The 23,872-nt window shown below is 39.2% G+C and overlaps 1 protein-coding gene across 1 annotated transcript; it reads left to right on the top strand.

The window, feature by feature from the left end:
- Nucleotides 1-408: 408 nt before the first annotated feature.
- GDF7 (growth differentiation factor 7) lies at nt 409-6,659 on the top strand. Its single transcript, XM_063440863.1, has 2 exons — nt 409-760; nt 5,740-6,659. Exons 1-2 carry the CDS (start codon nt 409-411, stop codon nt 6,645-6,647), a joined length of 1,260 nt encoding a protein of 419 aa, XP_063296933.1. The 3' UTR covers nt 6,648-6,659.
- The last annotated feature ends 17,213 nt before the right edge of the window (nt 6,660-23,872 follow it).

The raw sequence follows: 23,872 nt of genomic DNA, 5'->3' as shown, positions 1-23,872 counted from the left end.
GACCCAGGGATTTCTGATTATAGTGAAATTATAGTGTGGACACAAAAAAAATGCAGGAACAAGAAACTTGAACACATTTGTCACCAAATTTTCTAAAGCAACAAACCAATGTGTTGAGTCATCAGCAGGCATTCCTCGGAAGCTTTGTCCTAGACTTTCTTATCAACACCCATTGTTTTAAAGCCTGTTGCAGGTATCATACAGCATTCCCTTTTCGGTGTGTTTCTACAGTGACCCACCAGAGGGCGCTATAATCTGTCTGCATGCAGGACTCTTACAGGTTATTAACACAATCTTAGACAAGCCACAGGAGGTGTGTGTGTAAAGGGTAGGGGGGGGGGGGGGGGAGTTCCCAAATCATCAAACCCCCTCCAAATCTCTCATTCCCTAGCAGAGTGCACTGATAAAATGGATCTAAGGAAGGCTGCTGCTCTGTGTCTGGGGCTGTGGAGTGCCTGGCTCTGGGCTGGACAAAATTCTCAAGCTGCATCTGTGTTACCCCCTTCACACAGGCTGCCAGGGGCAACTAAGAGGGACCTGCTTTCTGGGCACACACTTGCCACTTTGCTCAAGGACCCTAAGAACCACATACCCTCCAGGAAAGAGCCCATAGGGAAGGGCACAGTGATACCCCACGACTACATGCTGTCTCTCTACAAAAGTCTGTCCAGGAGAGAGCCCAGAGGGCTAAAGTCTAATTTAACAAGAGACAAAGCAGTGGCCAACACTATAACCAGCTTTGTAGATCAAGGAGAAGATGGTGAGTCTCATCCTTACTATGACTAACTGGGCATGGGGCATGGCATCAGAAATACAACCCATCGCTTCATTCTCTGCCTTGGAACCCCACTCCCATTGTGCCTAACTAACCTGGGGGGTTTGGTGTTGTGTCCCCCCACCCCCCCTCCCCAGACTGGGTGATAAAAGCTGATAATATAATTTATGATCATAGCTACATTTTTCTAATCAGTAACTATAATCATAGTAGTGATATGTATTAGTTCATTTTAGCATATGTTGTATTTACTCCAGATCTGTGTTATATTGTAGTCTCCTCCGAATATTGAAAATCTCTATTAATACTGGTACTCTGGTACCAATCAGGGTCATAGTATGTATTCTACTTGTGTGTGTTTGTGCATGTTAGCAAACTATTTTATTTAGGTAATCTCTAGGACATTAAAAGTTCCTTCCTTCCAAACTCATTAACATGTTTAGAGTTTACAAGGAACATCCCTTTCATCTGCAGGAAGTCTCTGGACCTTGTGTCAGCAGATAACATCACAAGAACTTGGCAGTAGATAATGTATTGTAGCAATTGCTCTCATACCTAAAGGCATGGGTTCTAGACATTTATAGGGAAATTTATATCTACCTGCTCAGCAACCAACTGCATGGTATCTCAGCTCCAGACAAGGAGATCCTGCTGTGGAATTCTGTCTTAGATTGGATATTTAAGGGATAGTCTTCTTCAGCTCTTCGAGTTGGAATTGTCTGGACTGGATGGTTTTCCCAGGTCAGTTTATTACTAGTTTAATTTACTATGTGAGAAATATAATTATATTCATTTTAGATTGATGGGTAGAAGGTATAGGAAGAAAGGATGGATGGTTGGTTGGATGGTGGGATGGATGGATGGATGGTTGGTTGGTTGGGTGGATGGTGGGATGGATGGATGGTTGGTTGGTTGGATGGTGGAATGGATGGATAGGTCTATTTCTTAAAGCTGAAGAAGGACTTGGTACTGTGACTGCACTTAGACACAATGCATACTGAGCTTATAAAAGGGAGATATGTTATAGTGTTACGGTTGACTATACAGTGACAATGTACCAATGAAATGTGATTGTGTGAATGGCAGGGGTTTAAGTGTAGTTGTTAGTCTAGAACAGCATGTTGTGCAGTGGACTTAATGAAAAAGATACATTTCCAGTGGAAGCCTTTGTGATGGTGGGAACATTCTCTGGGTAATCACCTTGAAGAAAGGAAGAAAGCTTTGGACAAGTGCATGGACAGAGCCAGACAGTCATCGTTCATTCTCCTAACTTGAGACTTGCTTGACCTGATGCGCCTCCTGTTGACTTTATATTGCAATAATTGAGGTTTTTAGTAAGATGCCTGCTAAGCCTCACTTTGTAGCCATGGAGAGTATGGGAACTTACAGAATTCCCACCAGCATGCTCCCCACCCCAGCAGACCCATATATCCACCAGTCTGTAAACCTTCCGCATTATGACCTCCCTCTTTCTAAAGGCATGCAGGGTCAATGGCTCCCTCTGTCCATAGGCATGCAGGGTCAATGCCTTCCTTTGTCCATAGGCATGCAGGGTCAATGGCTTCCCCTATCCATAGGCATTCAGGGTCAATGACTCCCTCTGTCCATAGGCATGCAGTGCCAATGCCTTACTTTGTCCATAGGCATTCAGGGTCAATAGCTCCCTCTGTCCATAGACATCCAGGATCAATGGCTCCCTCTGTCCATAGGCATGCAGGGTCAATGGCTCCATCTGACCATAGGCATGTAGGTTCAATGGCTCCCTCTGTCCATAGGCATGCAGTGTCAATTACTCCATCTGTCCATAGGCATGCAGGGTCAATGGCTTCCTCTACCCATAGGCATGCAGGGTCAATGCCTTCCTTTGCCCATAGGCATTCAGGGGGTCAATGACTCCCTCTGTCCATAGGCATGCAGGGTCAATGCCTTCCTCTGCCCATAGGCATTCAGGGTCAATGTCTCCCTCTGTTCATATGCATGCAGTGTCAATGACTCCATCTGTCCATAGGCATGCAGGGTCAATGCCTTCCTCTGCCCATAGGCATTCAGGGTCAATGACTCCCTCTGTCCATAGGCATGCAGGGTCAATGACTCTCTATATCCATAGGCATGCAGGGTAAATGCCTTTCTTTGTCCATATGCATGCAGGGTCAATGACTCTCTCTATCCATAGGCATGCAGTGTTAGGACTTACCTCTGTCCATAGGTATCCAGTTCCATGATAAGCAGGATCCATAGGCACAGTGTCAGAACATCAATATGTCCATAGGTAGGAAGAGTCAGGACCTAGCTCTGCTCGCAAGCATGCAGTGTCAAAACCTATATTTGCCCATTTCAATACCTAATTACACATAGAACGTAAAAAGCCCTCTCTGCCCATAAACATGTGTCAAAAAGTAATTGTCCCCATAGGCATGTCTTCTCAAAACCTCTCACTGCCCATAGACGTAGTGTCAGGAGCCAGGACCCTTCTGACACATAGAAGCAGGAATAGACATTTAGCTCACAGTGATGGGAGCTGCACTCCTTGAAATGTTTATCTTGGGTGTATGCTAAAAGACCAGTTACATTTCACAGATCCCTGGCTAAGACTTCAGCTCGATTTTATGTCCCCTCCAGATATATAATAAGGACAAACTGGCTTTGGGATTCCCAATGATTAGCTCCAGACAGACTGTGTGTTGCATTGTGCTGTATAACTTGGCAAATAGACTTCATTAACACCTTGCAGACTGTGTTTCTAGACATTACATTTCAATATTCTAATTTTACCTCTGTGTCTCCCTGCACTCTAATACACTTACATTCTATCGAGAAGTAGTCTTAATTCAATTGCTTTTTTTTTTTTTTTTTTTTTCACTTTTTGCCATATGTATTGTTTTTGAACACTTTGTTAATTTTACTGGAGTGAATGAATGGTTCAAAAACCCTTTTTTTTAAAAAAAAAAAAAAAAAAAAAAAAGCTCCTGTAACAGAAACAAGGATATATAGAATTTGAAATCTATTAAAATACCGACCATTGTAGCAATATAAACTATTCGGTGACCCGTGTGGGTTATAATTATAGATGATATATTTGAAGGCATTCAATTGGCGTTTACTCAGTACAAAATAAATCAACTCAATTTAATTCGTGCAAAATCCAATTAAAGTCATCGCATTTTAGAAACCAGAAGAAATGGAGTTTGATGCTTTATTGAATGCATTTAATCATAAAATTAAAGAACAATAAACAGTTATCTTTATTAATTATATCTTTATTAAACATAGTTATATCTAAGAAATATAAATATCCAACAATGTTAATGTAGTCATTATTGTACTGCACTCATAATATTTTTTTTATTAATATTGCAGAATAAGGTTCCCCTAATAGACTTGTGTAGATTTATTGTGTGCAGTCAATAAGAGCAATATTGACCTCCAAGGGCCAATAAGTGGGGAATAAACAGTTTATTAAACCAACCTCCATCAATTCTAGGACATAGGAAGTTAAGTGACATTTTAGTAAATACATTTCCCTGCCTGTTAGAAGTTATAAACAAGTTTATTTATTTCTTTAACAATGTTACTTTGTATCAAGGGAAAATGATGCCAACAAAATAAAAATAAAAATAAGTCCAATGCAATGATGGGAAAATGAATAATAATAATAATAATAAATATTACAGATAGTTTACATTTTATCCATCGAAATATTGACATGCAATATAATGCTTTGAAATGTAGAATGCTAAAAATGAAACAAGTGATTAATGTTTATTTATATACTTTTTTTTTTAGAGTCAGATAATATTTTGCACAATATTTGCGATAAAGAGACAATGGGGAAGGTGGTGATGTAATATAATATTGGAGATATTTTCAGATCGTTTTAACCCCTTCAACTACTTAGTGTAGTTCTCTGCTCATTTTTGGGAGCGATGGGGTTAAGAGGTGAAATATTCCCCCTATCCCTTTTCAGTTTAAAATAAAACCAGATGACCTCTTCAAAGAGTTCTCTTATCTCGGCAATGGAGGAATTTTTATTTCTCTTCAAACCCAGAGATGAGTGAAGAATATATATCAGTTCTGGAGGGACTACCGCACACTTCAGAACAAGTCTGCTGCACTTCTTCTCCCCCATAACTTAATGCATCGCCTACGTGTATTATAATATGGGCAAAGTTACAGGAGGGTGACATATCCCTATAGTGTTAATGGAAATAGAAATTAATGGGAGCCTTTTACTGCACCCTGATTATGCCCACCTCCAGCTGTTATCGACCAAGGGAGTGCTTTTACTCTAAAAAATAATTTTTTTAAAAAATTGAGTTTTTTTCAGTATAATATGGTAGTTGCACTATCACACACACCTGATGGTTGTATAATACATTTTGCAGTAATAAATATACATTTTATGTGAACTATTTATGTCACATATTAATCTTTATGCCATTGGATTTGTACAGTTCTGTCGAAATGTCTTATTTTATAATATCGATTTCATTTACATAACTCACTACTATGGTTAATTACTAAAAATGCGAATTCAAAGTTAAATTTAAGGACACAATAGTTAAACTGGGAAAATTCCCTAAACTTGCTGTACTCTCAGTTTGGCTACTTTGGCCTTACATTTGAATTCTCCATTTAGTAGCCCGTTGTACATATTAATAGATAACGTGCTATTCATTAGCTGTAGATCTTAATAATGTTGTCTAACATAATGGGAAATGTAATGGACAAGCTTTTGCAATAACCAGGTTAGATAACATTGTCCTGTGAAAATGTGCCTTCATGTCTTTCTTTGGGTGTCTTACCCAGCGAAGCAGCTAGTTTTGAGGTTTTTTTTTAATCATTTCCATCATACACTTACTGTTGACAGCTGAACTGTTGCATATTATATGTAGATCTTAATAGAGTTATTCCAGAATGGTGAAGGATTGTGACAACATTAAGACTGTTTGGTTCATGTCTTCCAGATGATACTGTGTTGCCTTCTCCAGAACAGAGGTACCTGTTTGACACCAGCACTTTACCAGAGATGGATGACATTGTAAATGCTGAACTTCGGGTTCTACGAAGGTTTCCAACCAACACAAGTTCAGTGGTCTCTGAGACAGGGAACCTGGTTCATTTCCATGTATACACCTGTCCTACCACCTGGCAGGAACCCAAGGTTCTAGATTCTAGATCATCAGATCTTCTGGACTCCACAAGTTCTAAGTGGGAAGTATTTCAAGTCTTGAAGGCCATGGACAACAGGAAACATCCTTTGTGCTTAATGCTGAAGATGACTTCTGACCTCACTGAGAAATCTCTGCCACCTTTGCAACTGGGATTTAACCGACATGGAGAAGAGGCTAATGAAAAGCCTTTGCTGGTTGTCTACTCCCACTCAAAGAGGAAGGAAAATCTATTTAAGGAGATCAGAGACAAAATTAAATCAATGGGAAACCCAAAAGTTCTGGAGCCACCAGATTCTGGCCAGAGATCCATTACCAGAAGAAGAAGTAAAAGGTCAACCCTGCCCACAAGGACACATAACGGTAAGGGTAATGGGAAAAGGTCCAAAACTAGGTGCAGCAAGAAGCCCCTCCATGTAAATTTTAAAGAGCTGGGTTGGGATGACTGGATCATAGCACCGTTGGACTATGAAGCATATCACTGCGAAGGTGTTTGTGATTTCCCCCTCAGATCCCACCTAGAGCCCACCAATCACGCCATCATACAGACATTAATGAACTCCATGGACCCTGAGTCCACACCACCAAGCTGCTGTGTACCCTCCAAACTCAGTCCAATCAGTATTTTATATATAGACTCTGGCAACAATGTAGTCTACAAACAATATGAAGACATGGTGGTTGAGAGCTGTGGGTGTAGGTAGCAGATGTTCTAATTAAACCCCAGACCAGCAATGTCGCATATGGATTTTTTTTTTAAATCTCTTTTTAGTGCTGGTTCGTTATGACCATCTTTAACACCCTTCTTGCTGCTTATAGGAAGAAAAAAAAAAAAAAAGATAAAGATAATTAATCAGTAAATCGTGATAAGATAAATACCAGGGTCAGTGACTGATGTTTTCCACACATGAAAAGCACTTTTTGGGACAGGTTTTGCATAAATGGACCTTTACAATAGCCACAACCTCCAAGATATTCTATAAGTGTTGCAAGGTGTAATTGCTATAAACATGTATTTGGTAAATGTTTCAGCTTTGGACAATTCTCACAACAATCTGAAATACCCCTTGCAAGTGCAAATTTATAATAAATATAAACTCCTAGCGTCAATATATATATATATATATATATATATATATATATATATATATATATATATATATATATATATATATATATATATATGTGTGTGTGTGTGTGTGTGTGTGTGTGACCCCAGCCCTGGGGTCATACAATTGGAAAATATGGAATAGAAGTCAGAAGGTCCTAATACATAATAGTTTACACTGGAGACAGAAAATAAGAAAAAGGTCGATTATCCATTATGTCTGATTTCATTTAAACTTTGTAGTTTTACACCAGGTTTCATTTTATTCTGACTGGCTTATTCAATAAAGTAAATTAAAGGTGAATTTCATATTTAAGGTTAAACTAGTCGATCTGGAAAAATTATTTAAATTAGTTATCCTTTAAATTCTACTAGTCTGGTCTTTTATTTAAGATTCTCCTGGAATTCCCTTTGAAATCTTACTTTATTGAATAACCCTGTTAGAGTGCTGATGGGTCCTGCGAGTAATTCAAAGTTAACGATGTCAGTGATGAAGAAATATCTAAATATTGTCACAATAAGTGTCACAATAAGTTTCTATCTACATTTCTATAGTATTGTGAAACACATATTGTCTTTTAAACTTGGCTTTGGAAAATCTCAAAACTTAAATCAATTAATTAATTCGCCATAGACTTCTTAAATAAATAAATAAAATTAAAATAAAATTAAAAAATTATATATATGTATAGCCCACTGTGTGATCACCACAGCTCACAATGAGTTAGTAGACCCTTTATGACTTTGTAGTCTATTTATGAAACTGCAAATCGGTTGAATCGGTTGAGAAGAAAATTGCACATTTTAGGCCATTTTAATTAAATTGTAAAAAAAAACAAATCTCAATGCATCTTTTTGACTGTTTTGGTCGGACATTTGAACTGAACCTTAACAATTCACTATATTTACCAGGTTAGTGAAGGTCTTCGGTCTTTTATTGACTGAGGGGATATTATATAATTTGTTTCAAAGACTGAAAATGCATCTATACAGTTCTACATCGGTTTTTGTTTTTAATTTTAAATTAATAATGCATTTTTGTACTGGACTCACCCATCAGAAAATAACAGTGAATATAATATATTTCCAATGAATGTATCACATACCTAAAAATATTACATATATTTAACCCCCCTCTCCCGGTTAATGCTCTGGGGTATGCATGTCATTTAATTCCACTTTTGAATTGTAGATGTTCTTTCACACTGGCAAGGAAATCAGTCTTAAAGGAAAAAAATGTAAAAAATGCCATGTCTGTTAGCAGAGTAATACGTTTTAATTTTTTTTGGAAACTGGGACTAGAAATAAATCAACAAAGGAAGGGAATGTATAATGCTTTTTCCCAATTTTGTACTTTTTCCTTCTTTTACAATTTGTTCAGAATCTCAACCCAGTGACCTAGAGCCAGCAGACTGTGCCAGCAGGCAGGTGACATCATGTATTCAGGGATAACCTGGAGCTAGGATTCAATGGAGGTCAGATCCAGGGGCAGTGCCTTCTGTCATACAGCTGTTACAGGAGGGAGATGTTCGTGCTTATTACACAGGGCGGTTTGAGGAGTAGTCAGGCCCCATGCTATAGCTTGTATTCAGGAAACATCTTGTACAGGCTGATCAGCATTGAGTAACTGAAAAACGTGCATTCAGATACAGAAGGAATGTCTGGGGCAACGTTCGAAACTTGGAGTAATCTACACGAACGTTCCATTGTTTCCATGGTGACTGCCCCACGTTTAGAATGTTACAGAGCTGGTATTTATAAACAGTATTTATAAACAACCCTAATATTTCTCACCTCCCTGCCTTCTATAAGTGGACAGCAATTCAGCTTTATGTAGGGGAAAAGCCTTAACTGACTATAGTCCAAACTGACTATAGTCCACATGATTTTCAGAATACTATAATTTGCTTTTTAGTAACTAACCCTTCATATTAAGAACCAGTTGCACACTTATTATTAAATACAATGGGGGGGGGGGGGGGGGGGGGGAGGAGGGGGGGAACTAACTTTATCTTATTTGCACCAATCCTTTGAGTCTGTGTATAAGAGTGATGCTTGGCTAGTTAACGTGTGAAATGCCAGCGGGTCCTATCATGTTCTCAGTACTAGTAGTTGCAAATTACCAGATGCTAAGCCCGTTTATTAGATCAGTCATACAAAACAAACCAAAAATAAAGGGTTATTAGCAGGCTGGGTTGTTTACCTCCCTCGACGTTTCTATTTTTTCAGCAATTTCAGAAAAATGTGCATTTCTGAAGTCTATAGAAGCCATTGACCCCAGCCCTGGGTGTTGTGCCAAATATGTGTCTTTTTCTCAGTGAAAGGGTGGGGGGCCTTACCCAGCAGCTAAATGTGAAATCAAAGATCTGTGAGAGGTAGAGGAGAATGGCCAGCAATAACCCAGACTGCGATCTGTAATTGTCCCTTGGGGGGGTTTCTTAATTATTTTATTTTATTGTAGTGTATATACGTGGCTTATCTCATTGCTGTAAAAATATGTTTGTATTTTATAATGTACACATAAATATTTCAGCTAATTATTATTGACCTAAAAGTAGTCTATTGATTTTTGCTTATTAATCCTTTTGAGTTCTTTAACCCATTGTACATTCCATTAGACCTGAGAGGGTGAATCGCAGAGGGTAATATCACCCCCCCGAAATACAAACAGATGGGCCTGGGTGATATATCTGGATATTCTTATTTATGTGTCTATTGGATTCTGTGTAATAAATGTTTTAGAACAATTCAATCATTGGGTATAAAAGTACTGAATTCTGAAAAGTGGTCTAAGGTACGAAGAGTGGGTCAATCACCATGGAAACCAGTGGAACCAGCAGGGAAATTGAATGACTACACCTGTTCTACATCTTTAGAACACTCTCCAGAACAGAACACGTTTATACAGAACCTCCACTCCAAAGAATTTAACTCTGATTGCTAGTATTGTAGAACCATCAAAACTTCACATTTCACATCTCCCCCTTAAATGATCATTTATGCAATGAGAACAAAATACAGGATAGGGTAGAGCATGACATTGACATAAAACCCCCAGAATCTAATAAATGTGTTAATATGCACAAAATCACTGATTATTAAAATTTCACAACAATAATTAATGCTACGTTTGCCTAACTTTCATATAATTATTCAATCCCATCCGGGTAACTGTATTCCTTAATACATAATATAACGAGCGATGTTCATTGGCATTAACCCTTAAATACAAGACCTAAGCAAAATTCTTAGCTATTGTTACAGTGCTGGTATGTCCTTGGCTTTTACTGGGTTAAATTAATGGTCTACTAATTTTATAAACGCAAGGCAGAATGAAAGACAGTTTGTTATTTCTTTATATTAAAACTAAAAAAATACAATATATATATATATATATATATATATATATATATATATATATATATATATATATATATATATAATTTTACCATTTCAGTGCCAGAGAGGCAAGCAGTGCATGTCGTAGAAGCTACATTTTATCCCCAATTTTAAATGATGTATATTGCTTTAAAAATCAATGCTCAAGAAAGTCAATTACAAATCCAAGCTCTAAACTAAACGCTTGTTTTCTTGCATACTTGGTCACAGACCTTAAAAATAAACGGATCATTAAAAAGCCATAGAAAATAAATTACATTTAAAAGTATCCTACGCAGAGCAAACCCCCCCTCCAGCCCCCCAAAATATAATACCACACAGATTAGACTCACTTAATAAAAAAACACGGTTATTTTTTTTTAACTCAGTGCCAGAGATATATCGAATATCTAACTCCAACGAATACACAGTGGCTCTGAATACGTGTAACCCTTGCTTGTGAGTCACAGGAAGAATATTATAAACTTTCTATCAAACCTATTTTTCTGACATGTTTATTTATTTATATATTAAAAAAAAAAAAAAATACAAAAAGAGAAAAAAAAACAAAAAACTTTGAAAGCAGCCTTTTGATCTAATTTTGGAATGTTATGATCCAACCACAGTAAAAGCCTTGGGGAATAATATCTATTTTGTAAACAGATCACTCTTTATGATTCTAATTTGCCCTGTTTGCTTATGTTTTCATTCTAGGTGGATACAATGTTTCAATAGAACAATACTTTGTTAGCAGCCCTGGAACGTGAACACAATTAATAAGACTTGAGGGTGTGAATGCATTGTATGTATTCGATGTTTAAACAGATTGTACATATTCAAATGTAAATTAAAATGTAAACTTCATATTTTCTCCGTATTCTACATAGTGGTATATATATTTGTCAATTAAACTTTTCCTTTACATGCTATTAATCAATTTTTTTTATATTTTGTACAGATAATGTTTATTAAATATTTTCTGGTTACCCCTTGTTGTCCATGATGTTATTCCATGACAGAGTTTATACAGAGTATTCTGGCATTTTAAGGCAATTTACATGTAAACTAATAATACATAAGATGGGCAATGTGCCCCTCCACATCCTATTATCCCAAGCCAACCTCTGCCTTGGTTGCTTTCCATTTTAAAGCTCTTTAAGAATCAGAGACTGACAGGCTAAGCATACTGGGATTGGAAATCAAAAACCAAGGACAATTCGCTGTCTTCTACCGGCCTAAGGCCCTTTGGCCTTCAAAGGGTCAATACTTCATTGAACTTTATTTTCAGATAAATACACTTTCAAAACGATGAAAGCATGGACCTCACTCCATCCCAGTAAGACTTTTTATTTATTTATTTATTTGTTCATTTTTAACTCTTTTCTTACCAGCTGCAGGGGTGAGAGACCAGATACACCTTCTGGTTGTCATAGTTGCTGCCCAGACAGATTCAATTCAGATGGTAAAGCGTTACATGCCATGTCTCCCAGGAGAACTCCTTGGGGAAGAGGTTAGAGCAAATCTATAGTTATGGTATATGTTCTAGTATTTCATTGGTTCTGAAGGAGTTAAAACAGTATCCCAGTTCTACTAAGATCATGGGAGTTGTCCTATCAGGATTGATTAGTGAATGGCTTGTCTGATCAATGGCAGAACAGGAGGTACCCTTAGTTGTGTTAGTATCTATAGTCAGTGTGTAGGATTAACAAAACAAACAAAAACAATAAATTCATAATTGTTACAGTTTGGGAGTATTTCCCATAAACCTCCCCAAACAGCATGCAGGTCACAGGTCAATGGTCATTACATTAGAATAACGCAGGTGGAATGCACTCACAATATGAGAGGACAGGTGTGACCCAGTCACCCCAAATGCTATGTCTGTTCAGCACTGTAACTGTGAGATTATCGGTCCCAAATCACACTGCAGCCCTGCAGACTGGATTCTACCACTGCAGGTAGCATTGCTGTCCATCAGCTTGTACAAGGGGTGTGTCTTCAGACCAAAGGATACACAGCAGGGGTGTCAGTGTCCTCAGCGATAAAAAAAAAACACATATTAAAAGTAGTTTGAATGGCATGAGATGGAATTTTGATATCATTCACAAACAATTAGGGACAAGTTACACTTATACAGGACAAGGGACAGTCTAGGCACCATAATCATTACAGTTTATTATAGTGGTTATGGTACTATGAATTTTGGGGTGCAGTGTTTCTGGTAAAAATGGGTTTCTCCATGCACCCAAAGCCAGGCCTTTCTTCTGCCTCTGAGATTATGTCTTAGTTATTTGGACACATTCATCCAAAACCCACTGCCAGTCCTGGTGCGAGAAACTCCAAACCAGTAAAACAAAACCAAAGCAGCCATTAAAGGAACGCTAACCACTAAATAAGTGGTACTTCTAAGTGCACTAAGCACCACAACCACTGCTGCAGCTTTATTAATATTCATTAACTTTAAACTGATGGGAATTCAATGTAATCTTCACATTTTGGCCCAAAACAATTAAACTGAATAAATTACTGATTTTTATTTTTATTTTGCTGTTTTGGTATCAAGTGTAAAATTCACTTTGAATTCCTATCAGTTTGAATGTACTGAATACCCCCTGAACCTGTAGTAGTGGTTATGGCGCCTAGAGTGTCCCTTTAAGTGCCACTTTTTTTGTGGTTCGCATTCCTTTTCACCAGTACAAAAAGATAAAATTTGACATTCAACTTGAATTCTCACTTTTTTTTTTTTTTTTTTTTTTTTTTTTTTTTTAATTCTTTATTTTGGTTGTGCACTGATTGAACAAACAGCCGGCGTGTGCCACAACAGCGACAGCCGGTAGGGAAATAAACTCTGGTATGACTTGTTATGGCATTTGAAATACAGGCACATTTTTTTTATATTATTGGAAAACAGTAGATCAGGAACACGTTTGATTTAAAATACTGTAGCATATTACACATGTCATGGAGAAACAGAGATGGTAGAGACCTATGCGGGGAACATGACTTGTGCATAAGAGTGTACTTAGAGTGTGTCATAAAAGTGATAGAAAATTAACTGGATAACGGTACTCTTTACTAGCGTATGTGTGTTAACGATTAGGGTAACTGAATACTCGATTGTTAAGAGTCAGGCGCAGTTTTAAGCAAACATATAAACATGTCAAACTACAGGCTGATTTGGGCGTATTTAGACAGACTGATTTAGCTGTAGTGTGATTTAGGTTGGTACATGTCACTGGAGATATAGAATACAATATAGCATAAGGAGATTGGTTGAAACCGGGGTTGTGTGCCTGCAAACCAGTCTCTTTCAGCCCATGCCGGTCCGTGGCAGGTTGTCTTCCAGGGCAGGGTGGCCTTTGTGCCCCCCTAGCTTGCTGACACCGCTTCGGTCGTTGGCTCTGGCGGTGCCCCGTGGGCACAGCTGCCGCCCATTCGCTTGTGTTGCCCTGATCAGTGCTTGGCGTCCATTCAGGCTGCAATAGGTGCTGGGATTGTGATCCGGTGGGTTGCATGCTTGTGACGGTCGGTGTGCATATCTGGATGCGTGCATTTGCCGGTAAGGGATTGCGCCCGATATGCCAGCCGCCATTTTCCGCCTGTGGGCCCGTTGTAGTCTGTGTTGTCGGGCGGCCATTTTGGAGGCTCGTGGTGTTTGCCTGTAATAGCTCCGTCTAGCCGCAGGTCGCATCCACGAGGTCACCATTACCTCACCTTGGTGGTAGGTAGCTCCCCTCCTCTGCAGGGCATCCCTGAAGCTTGAGCAGAGGTGGTCGAATGTTTCCAGAGGGGACATGGGTGGCTGGTTGCGTTTGCTCTGCTTTCTGCGTTTTCGCTGAGCCGCCATCTTGGATTTGCCCTGTGGGTCGGGTGCCCCAGCTTGACATGTGTTTGGGTCGCTTGCTTGCTTACAAGGCGGACCGGGATGTCCCCCACCGGTCCAGAGGGGGGGGGGGGGAGAGTTGCAGAGAGCTCGTTTGGTGGCTTTTGAGCCGAGGAGAGCGGCCGCCTCTCCCCGGCTTCAGCCTCAGTAGGCCGCATCCATATCTCCGTTTTCCCGGCTCCCGCGGGCCCCGGGGTGGCATCAATGGGTTCCGGAGGGCACCCCCGACGTGGGTGGCGCACCCCTGAGTGGCTTTGGGTGAGATTGTCTCCGTTCTTGCCCCGGATTGTGTCCGCTCGGCAGGAGCCCATGTTCGGTGCGTCTATGCGGCTCGGTGGCCAGGCTCCGCCCCCTCTTGAATTCTCACTTTAGTTAGTAATAACAATTACAAACATGGAATTCTATAACAATTACAAACATGGAATTCTATAACAATTACAAACATGGAATTATCTAGCAATTACAAAACCAAAATTACAAAACCGAAGAATTGTGCTCATCAAGTTTAACCTTTGTTGCTGCTCTTGATAATTCAAAATTAAAGAAATATTTTTTTGTGTGTGTTTTTGTGCTTCGTTAAATATTTTTATTGGGGACAAAGAGAGTTGAACATAGAAGACAATTAGCAGAGTTTGTGAGCCGTTAACCAGCAATAGAGTGTTCACAGACATTTAGAAATAACTTAGTATTAGGTTATTATAACATTATTAATGTAATACCAGTAATACCGGAGGTCATTTACTCAGATTCTGCTCTCTTCTTTAATTTCATTTAGTTTTTCCCCCCACATGTTGAATACATCTAGTATGTACATTATCTCAAAAATGAGGCCTAATAAAAAATAAAAATATATCATGGAAACAAGGTCATTTGTCAGATCATCTCAGTTATATAGAAGGATAAGATTATATAAAAAAGTCTAACTGGGAGATAATTAATAACAAAAATAGTAAAGGGGTAAGAGATAAAGCAGAATGAGTGAAAACAAAATAGAAATAAGATTAGGTGCATTGTGTTTGGGAAAGGGGATTATGGAATCTTTTGGAGTACAAGATAAGACATAGACTCATTTGCAAACATAGTCTCACACCTATTGCACAGCGGAGTCAGTGTGGACAGGCAGTAAGGTTATTAGATATCTGAAAAACCTTGGTACATGTTTCGTGGCAACCAGTTCTTATCTTAGTATGTGCAGTGCATTGAAGGGACTCTCCACACACCTAATGCGGTTCAGCTTGTTGAAGTGCTTTGTGTGTGTAGTGTGTCCTTTTTTCAATATACAAAAAGTGTAGATTTCAATAGAATTGTTATACCCCCAGCTGTCAGTTAGTTAGACAACAGGTCCTGTCAGTGGTGGAACTAATGTAGAGACGGCTCAAGTGCAGGAAGGTTTTTTGGGCCTCCCTCTAGTGCAAGGGTGGCCAAAAAAGTAGATCCCCATCTGTGGTAACTCCAAGGATGTTATGTCAGCTGGGAATTCCCCATTTGCCCATTATTGCAGGCTTTGTGCGTTCGAATGTAAGCATGTTTTGTATAGAGTATATGTGTGCAAGTATTTGTAGGTACTATTCGTATGTACTATTGCCATTGGAATGCAGTGGTGTATTTGTATTTAATGTTGGATTTCAAATGCAGGTGTGCTTTTGTGTGTCATTTTGGTTTTGATTGACTGGATGATTGGTATATTAATACAGGGGGTATGTAATGCTTGCATTTGTTTTAAATGTTGTTTTATTGTTTCTTCTTGCAAAGTTTAGGAAAGGCACATTACGTTACAACTTATTAAAGTTAAAGGGAATCTCCAGTGCCAGGAAAACAAAAAGCATTTTACTGGCATTGTAGAATCCTGGAGTGTCCCTCTCCCTTCGGCCCCCCCATCCCACGTCTCTGAAGGGGTTAAAACCGCTGGCGGGGAAGACCTAATGTGCATGCGCAGCAATGGCCGGGTGCGCGTTAGACCTCCCCATAGGGAACCAAAGGTCGGTTTGGATTCCGGAACCCCTCTAGTGGCTGTCTAGCAGACAGCCACAGAGGGCAGACTGAGAGCTGTTTAACATTGCAGCACTAAGTGCAATAGGGTCACAGCACCCAGACCACTTCAATTAGCTGAAGTGGTCTGGGTGTCTGGAGTGTCCCTTTAAGCCTATGTAGGCAAGAGCTAAAACTTACAACAAAATTAAACGTATGTGTAAACAATAAACAAACATGGTAAAATAGTACAGTTCACAAAGGAGACAGCAAGTTACCGCAATGTAAAAAATAGCTCCTGGAGGCGGTACAGCAAGTCAAACAATAGCAATAAACCGATGTGATTAATGCTTGCATTTGATTACAGGGGTGTGTTTGGATTTAATGTCAGTTTTTCAATATGGATGTACATTTGAGTGTAGTATTGGGGTTTGAGTGAAGAGATGTGTTTGTATATAATTTTGGAGTTTGAATGCAGGGGTGTGTTTGTACTTAATATTTGTGTTAGATTGCAGAAGTGTGTTTGAATGCTGTGTTGGTTTTTGATTGCTTGGATGTATACACTAAAACACATACACTGCCACAAACATACTTACACAGATATACATACACACCAAATTTATATACATACATATACATACTGACACACACACACATATATACACACACCAACACATACACACACTGACCCGACACACAGATACACACACTGACATACATAAACACACAGATGCACATGACACCCAGATATACACACACCTACACAGACACACAGTGACAAATGCACAGACCCTGACACAAACACTGACATTCAAACACAGATGCACACACTGACACACAAACTGACATACATGTCATAAGTTTTATATTTGCAACCACACTCCTGTTAGCATACCTTTTGTGTCCAGGAGGGTGGCATGCTTTGAGCCCTGCTGCTGGCTGGTTAATGGGATTATGTGGTCTGGAGCAGCTCTCTTGCTGCTCCTCTACCCACTGCTGCCTGTGCTGTCGTGGCCTTCTTCCCCTGCACAACTCCCTCTGAAGCTAGTAGAAAGTGATCAGCTATCCCAGCTGGCAGATACAATAAAGAAATAATACCCATTGAGTGACCCTAGGTGCATAGGCTACACAAAGGCCACCAAAGCGTGCGGGCTCGGGCGCAGTCGCACCGACTGCACTAGCGGTAGATTTCCGCTTCTGAGTCCTGCTACTTCCTGGTTTGGTAAGCTCAGTGAAGAGAAAAGAAATTGCCCAAAGCACCTACATTGCAAAGACTTCTCATTGACCTGAATCGGGAAGTCTGTGATTGGACAGTCACATAACGTCTGGGCGGGGTTAGAAGGGGAGGGCTTGCAAAGGCAGCAGACAGGAGAACTGCAAGCTGTTTTTAGATATACCCCTAATGAAAGAATGTATAATTAAATGCATGCAAGTTTTTTATTGGGGCTATATATTTAGATTGTTAAAAAATTATCTTATTTCTTGATATAAACAGATATACCAATATCAATCTCTTGTACTAACTATTCTCCAAATCTAGGCTTAGAGCTTTCATCTGTTACGTTATCTTTATTTATATTTTTCAATGATTAATCACATTTTTTTTTTTTTACAAAAATAGTATAAGTAATTGCCTTTTGTAAATATAGTTTTTAAAATGACCTATTTTTTGAGCAGGACAGACAATTACAGGCACCATCTGTGTCAATCTCTTGTCAACCTCTCATCCCAATGTATACATCTTAAAAGTGCCACAGCTCTCAACTCCTCACTAATAGCACCAGGCCCGGACTGACCATCGGGCAAAGCGGGCAAATTCCCGGTGGGCCGCGATGGCCATGGGCCGAGGCCAGCAGGAAAGATCAAGAGATCTGCCCTGCCAGCCATGCAGGGTAGCACCGGCCCCAAGATGGAGTTCTGTTCCATCATAGGGCAGAGGGTATATTGGGCAGTGAGTCGGTGTATACCGGACACCCTACATGCATGCCGAGCAGCTTCTTTCTCTATCTCTCGTGAGCACCGAGAGTAACCCACGGCAACGCTCTGAAAAAAAACAGTGCTCGTGAGAGGGAGAGAGACATGGTTTGTACCCTGCGGAGGTACAGACCAAATAACCTGAAGGCTAGTGGAGAGTAGAATGAGAGACTAGTAGGTAAACAGTTGAAAAGAGACCAAGATACAAAAAGAAAGGAACAAATACTGAGGGTCGAAGGGTAAAAAAGATGGAATGTGGAACAGAGGCAAGCACAAAATCATCGAATTGGGGACAAAAATGTTAGAAGAAGAATCTACACTGGGAAGAAATGGGGGAAAATACTGTAAAGGAATTTATAGGATACACAGGGCAACATGCTGTATGCTTTCCATTGATGGTAACAATTCTTACACTAATATCATTAATATCGGGGCACTGTGGCATAGTGTGAGTGTAACACAATCTGGCCATTAGGTGAGACCAAATACCCAAATGTACTCAATATAATTGCGTTAAGCAGTCTTATGTAGTTTAATTCCATGTTGCATATCTTCAGCGAGTTTATTATTTTTTTTTATACGTAAATTTGTCTTTAGAGGCTATTTGAATAACATTCTTTACTGTCTCTCTTGAAAGCATTATCACTGACATACAACAGATTAATGAACAATGACAAGTTACACACCGAGTCCAAATGAGTAGCACAGGATATTGGCAAACGATCAGAGTTCTACAATGGTTGCCACTTAGCCACAGACTCTGATTCCAAACGGCACTGTATGTTCTGTATTCTCCTCGCCTCTGACTTATTGAGTCATGTCTTCCAACTCAATTCAAATCACTGCAAGTAGTTAGTGACGTTTTGGATTTTTTTTTTTTTGGCAGTACCACAGATTCTTTTGTGAGAATCTATGATCTGCAGCTGAACAATTTCACAACCAAATAAGCTTCTACACTCTCAATGGCTAGATAATATGCACAAATCGCTGTATCCCATATACCGAAAATGTTATTGCTGTCACACAAATTAATCAATAAAAATTGCTGTTTGGTAATTCTGAGATTGTAACTTTAGTTTCTGGAGTAAATGTATATTTATTATTGCATATCTTGCGATGCTTTAATCGCCATTGAAAGGTATTTCGATTTTTTTTTTCAAACGATATTCTATGACATAGTAGGTCATACCTCCCAACATTGAATTGGGACACCGATGGGCAGGGTACAAATTGCATCACTGGCGCTGTAGAAAAGGGGTCAGACCAGCCTGGGACAGTTGGGAGGGCTGTTAAGTGACATTATGACCTCATGATTGGTATTTGATTGAATGAAAATCTAATTTAGAAGAAAACCGATGTATTTTATTCGCACATTAATTTTACATATTATTTCATAAATTATTTTTTTTTATTTCATAAATATATTTATTGCATGTTTAAAACAAAGTGTTGTCAGTTCCGTTCTGTTATGTAATCATCCACACCAAAAACTTTGGAACAAAAAAGATCATTATTGTAGAAAACAGTGGAATTAGGACCCTAAATTTGGGAATGGTCTTAAAAAATAGGGTCACTTGGGTGGTATAGCATTGTGTTAAAACAAAATATTTCTTTATTTAAAAATGCTGAATATTTATTCCTCTTATTGACAAATAGGACATCCAAAAAACATACAAACATAGAATGTGACGGCAGATAAGAACCATTCGGCCCATCTAGTCTGCCCAATTTTCGAAATATTGCATTTGGGGTTAAGCCCCTTTTACCTCCTGTAACCCTACCAAGGTATCGGCGGAGGTTTTCTCCACCACCGATCCTTTCTCTTCTGTTTTATAGTTAGGATAGCCTTATGTCTTGAATGGCTATTAAGGGATAATATTCAGGAATTCATTTGGAAGAAGTTTGTTACTTGCAATAATCAGCATGGTTTTATGAAACATAGGTCATGTCAAACTAACCTAATTGCATTCTATGAAGAAGTAAGTAGAATTATAGATCAGGGGGTTGCAGTGGATGTGATCTACTTGGATTTTGCCAAGGCATTTTATACGGCTCCTCACAACAGGTTAGTCTTCAAACTAAAAGAAATTGGTCTAGATGAATATTCTTGTTCTTGGGTAGAACATTGGCTTAAGGATAGAGTACCACGAGTTGTCATTAATGGTAAATTTTCAGGCTGGACAAAAGTGGTAAGTGGTGTCCCTCAGGGTTCTGTTTTGGGACCGCTTCTATTTAACATATTTATAAATTATCTTGAAATAGGCATTGAAAGCCATGTATTAGTGTTTGCAGTTGACACAAAACTTTGTAAAGTAATAAAATGTGAGCAGGATATTGCCTTGCTGCAGAGGGATTTGGATAGATTGGGGGACTGGGCACTAAAATGGCAGATTAAATTTAACGTAGAGAAATGCAAAGTTATGCACTTCGGCTCAAGAATGCACAAGCAACTTACACCCTAAATGGTAGTGAATTAGGGATAACCACAAACGAGAAGGATTTGGGAATTGTTATAGACAACAAATTAGGTAGCAATATGCAATGTCAATCTGCAGTTGCAAAGGCCAGTAAGGTTTTGTCATGTATAAATAGGGGCATAAATTCTCGGGATAAAAATATGATTTTGCCTCTTTATAAATCACTGGTAAGACCACACCTTGAATATGATGTGCAATTTTGGGCACCTGTTCTAAAGAAGGATATCATGGCACTAGAAAAAGTGCAGAGAAGAGCTACAAAATTGATAAAAGGAATGAAGCATTTTAGTTACGAAGAAAGGTTAAAAATCTAAATCTCTTTAGTTTGGAAAAACGGTGCCTGAGAGGGGTATGATAACATTATACGAATATATTCTGGCCAGTACAAACCATTATCTGGAAATCTATTCATAAACAGGGCTATACATAGGACACAAGGTCACACATTTAGGCTAGAAGAAAAGAGATTTCATCTAAGGCAAAGAAAATGTTAAAAATTGGAAGCACTTCAGTCTAGGTTTTTTGCCTCCTTTTCAATCAACAGCAAAAACATATGTGAGGAAGGCTGAACTTGATGGACGCATGCCTCTTTACAGCTATTTAACTATGTAACTATGTCTATCCCACGCATGCTTAAATTCCTTCTCTGTGTTAACCTCTACTACTTCAGCTTGAAGGATATTCCATGCATCCACTACCCTCTTAGTAAAATAATACTTCCTGATATTATTTATAAAACTTTGCCCCATTAATTTAAGACTATGTCTTCTTGCTGTGGTAGTTTTTTTTCTTTTAAATATAGATAGAAACATATAATGACAAAAATAGAAACATAGAATTAATTATTGTTTGTTAAGATTTCATATATTTAACAGGTAGAAAGATTAGAAAAGCACTTTAAAGATAATATTATAACAATTGGTATGTTTTGTTTGGTGTTCTCTTATGAAAATAAGGAGTAAGCTTTAAAAATATTTTACTATTTATATTCTGCTAACAAAATTGTTAACATAAGTGCAATATATCAAGACATCCTGATCGAGTGTAATTTCTATTTCAGAGTCTGTGATTATAACGTAATAAATTATTGGACTGAAAATGGTGCATCAAGAGTACATGCACACCCTCACATTGTAAATTATAGATAAGAATATCTTTTTATTTGAAAACACATTCTCTGTGCGAATACATATCTCCCAAGGGACAGCTGGTTGTGTAAACAGGGGAAGGCTGTCCTGACAAATTTTATTAATGACACGAAGGCTCCCATTATGCTATCTCTTTCTTTATTTTCCCTCAGCAGCAAAGAGAAAAATATATAAAGTTGAATGTAATATGAATAAAAGGACTACATATATCAAATCTGCCTAGTAACAGGGAAGCCAATCAGGATACAGTAACAGTCTATAAAAGGTCAGAACTAGCAGCTAACTTCCTCTTTCTTTGCTGCTCCCTCATACCAGCTAAGTATATTCCTTTTTACTTGCTAAGTGTATATTGTACTTGTATTTATATATATATATACAAATATATATATATATGTACTGTCTATGCTTTGGATTTCACTGTTGCAGTTTTTCTTGTAACTGCTTGTAACTGGGTTTGTTATGAATGATCTTCCCTGGCTCTGCTGCATCCCCTTGTGAGCACAGGCAGGGGATTCCGGCCTCTGCTTTGGCCTTCCCACCCTCCCCTCTCCACGGCCGCATGCACGGACCGCCACGGCACTTCATACAGCCCCGACACCACAGCGGACTTTCTCTGTTAGGTACTGCCGCATGTGTTGTGATCTTATCCCGCTGGCGTGGTTCTGTTTTCGCTGTGAGCGCTTGCTCTGCTCGCCGGCCATTGCGAAGGCACGGAGCATATAGGTCTTTGGCGCGCTTGCATTGCGGAAGTGTGCCAAGATGAACCCTGGCGGCCTGCACACAGTTGTGGTCCGGCCCCCGGCGGCATCTGCCCTCTGTTGGTTCCTCCATTATGTGTGTGTTATTTGTATGTTTTAAGGGTTACTCAACCGTGAGGTTTTCTGTTTTTTCTGCCTTTTTTGTCCTTACCCAGCTAGATCTCTCTACCTACCATTCATTCCATCTCTAGCTTGGGGTCTATAACATACTTCCCTCTGCCTGCCTGGGGGTAATTGATTACTGTTTTTTGTGTGGGGGAACACACCCCCTGCAATTTGATTTAGAGCACTCTAATTGGTTGATCCCAAGCCAACCAATCAGAGTTCTCTGACAGGTAAATGAAGAGACTGACATGTAAGTCACTACATTTACCTGTCACTGCACTCTGATTGGTTGATTGAAAGCAACCAGAGTGTTATAAGTCAAATTACGCTGCATGGGGAAATTCCAAAGAACTTTCCCATGCTGTGTAAAATTACTCCGAGCACTCTGATTGGTTGGATTCCAGAGTGCTGTGACAGGTAAATGTAGAGATTGTAGTCATATTGCAGGGCATTAGAAGGCTTTATAAGCCTTTCCCCTCTCTGTGGAGCTCAGTCTGCACGGTGCCCTCGCTGAATGAAGATGGATTCTTTTTTCTGCTGCTTCCATCTCAAAAACATTGCGAGCATGCAACCCTAATTAACGCCAGATGCGACTAAGGTGCTGGTCCATTCCACTGTTCTTTTTTGCCCTGACTACTGTAATCCACTTCTTAGTGGCCTTACGTGCTCCCAACTTGCACCGTTAGAGTCCATAATGAATACGGCGGCGAGGCTCATCTTCCTGTCCGCCCACACCTCCCATGCCTTACCTTTCTGTCAGTCCTTACATTGGCTTCCTGTAAGATATCGGGCTCAATTTAAAATTCTGGTTCTTGCTTTCAAATCTCTACATAATGCTGCTCCCACCTATCTATCCTCCCTAATAAACAAAAATGTCCCGTCTACACCCTTACGCTCTGCTGAAGACTTACGTCTATCTTCTGTCCGTACTCCCACCTCTGATGGTTGCCTTCAAGACTTCTTGAGGGCTGCATCGTTCCTGTGGAGCTCACTTGCCTCCTCCGTTAGATGCTCACCCAGTCTTCACTCCTTCAAAAAATTATTAAAAACCCATTTCTTCATAAAAGCGTATCAATTAAACTGTTAATAGCTCCCGACTGATTCCTCTCTTGCAACTGTCATTAGTCTAG

The sequence above is a fragment of the Pelobates fuscus genome, chromosome 2 (assembly GCF_036172605.1).
Source record: "Pelobates fuscus isolate aPelFus1 chromosome 2, aPelFus1.pri, whole genome shotgun sequence".
In the NCBI taxonomy this organism is placed as follows: domain Eukaryota; kingdom Metazoa; phylum Chordata; class Amphibia; order Anura; family Pelobatidae; genus Pelobates; species Pelobates fuscus.
Note: the sequence above shows the minus strand (reverse complement) of the source record. Positions and strands in the feature narration are given on the sequence as shown.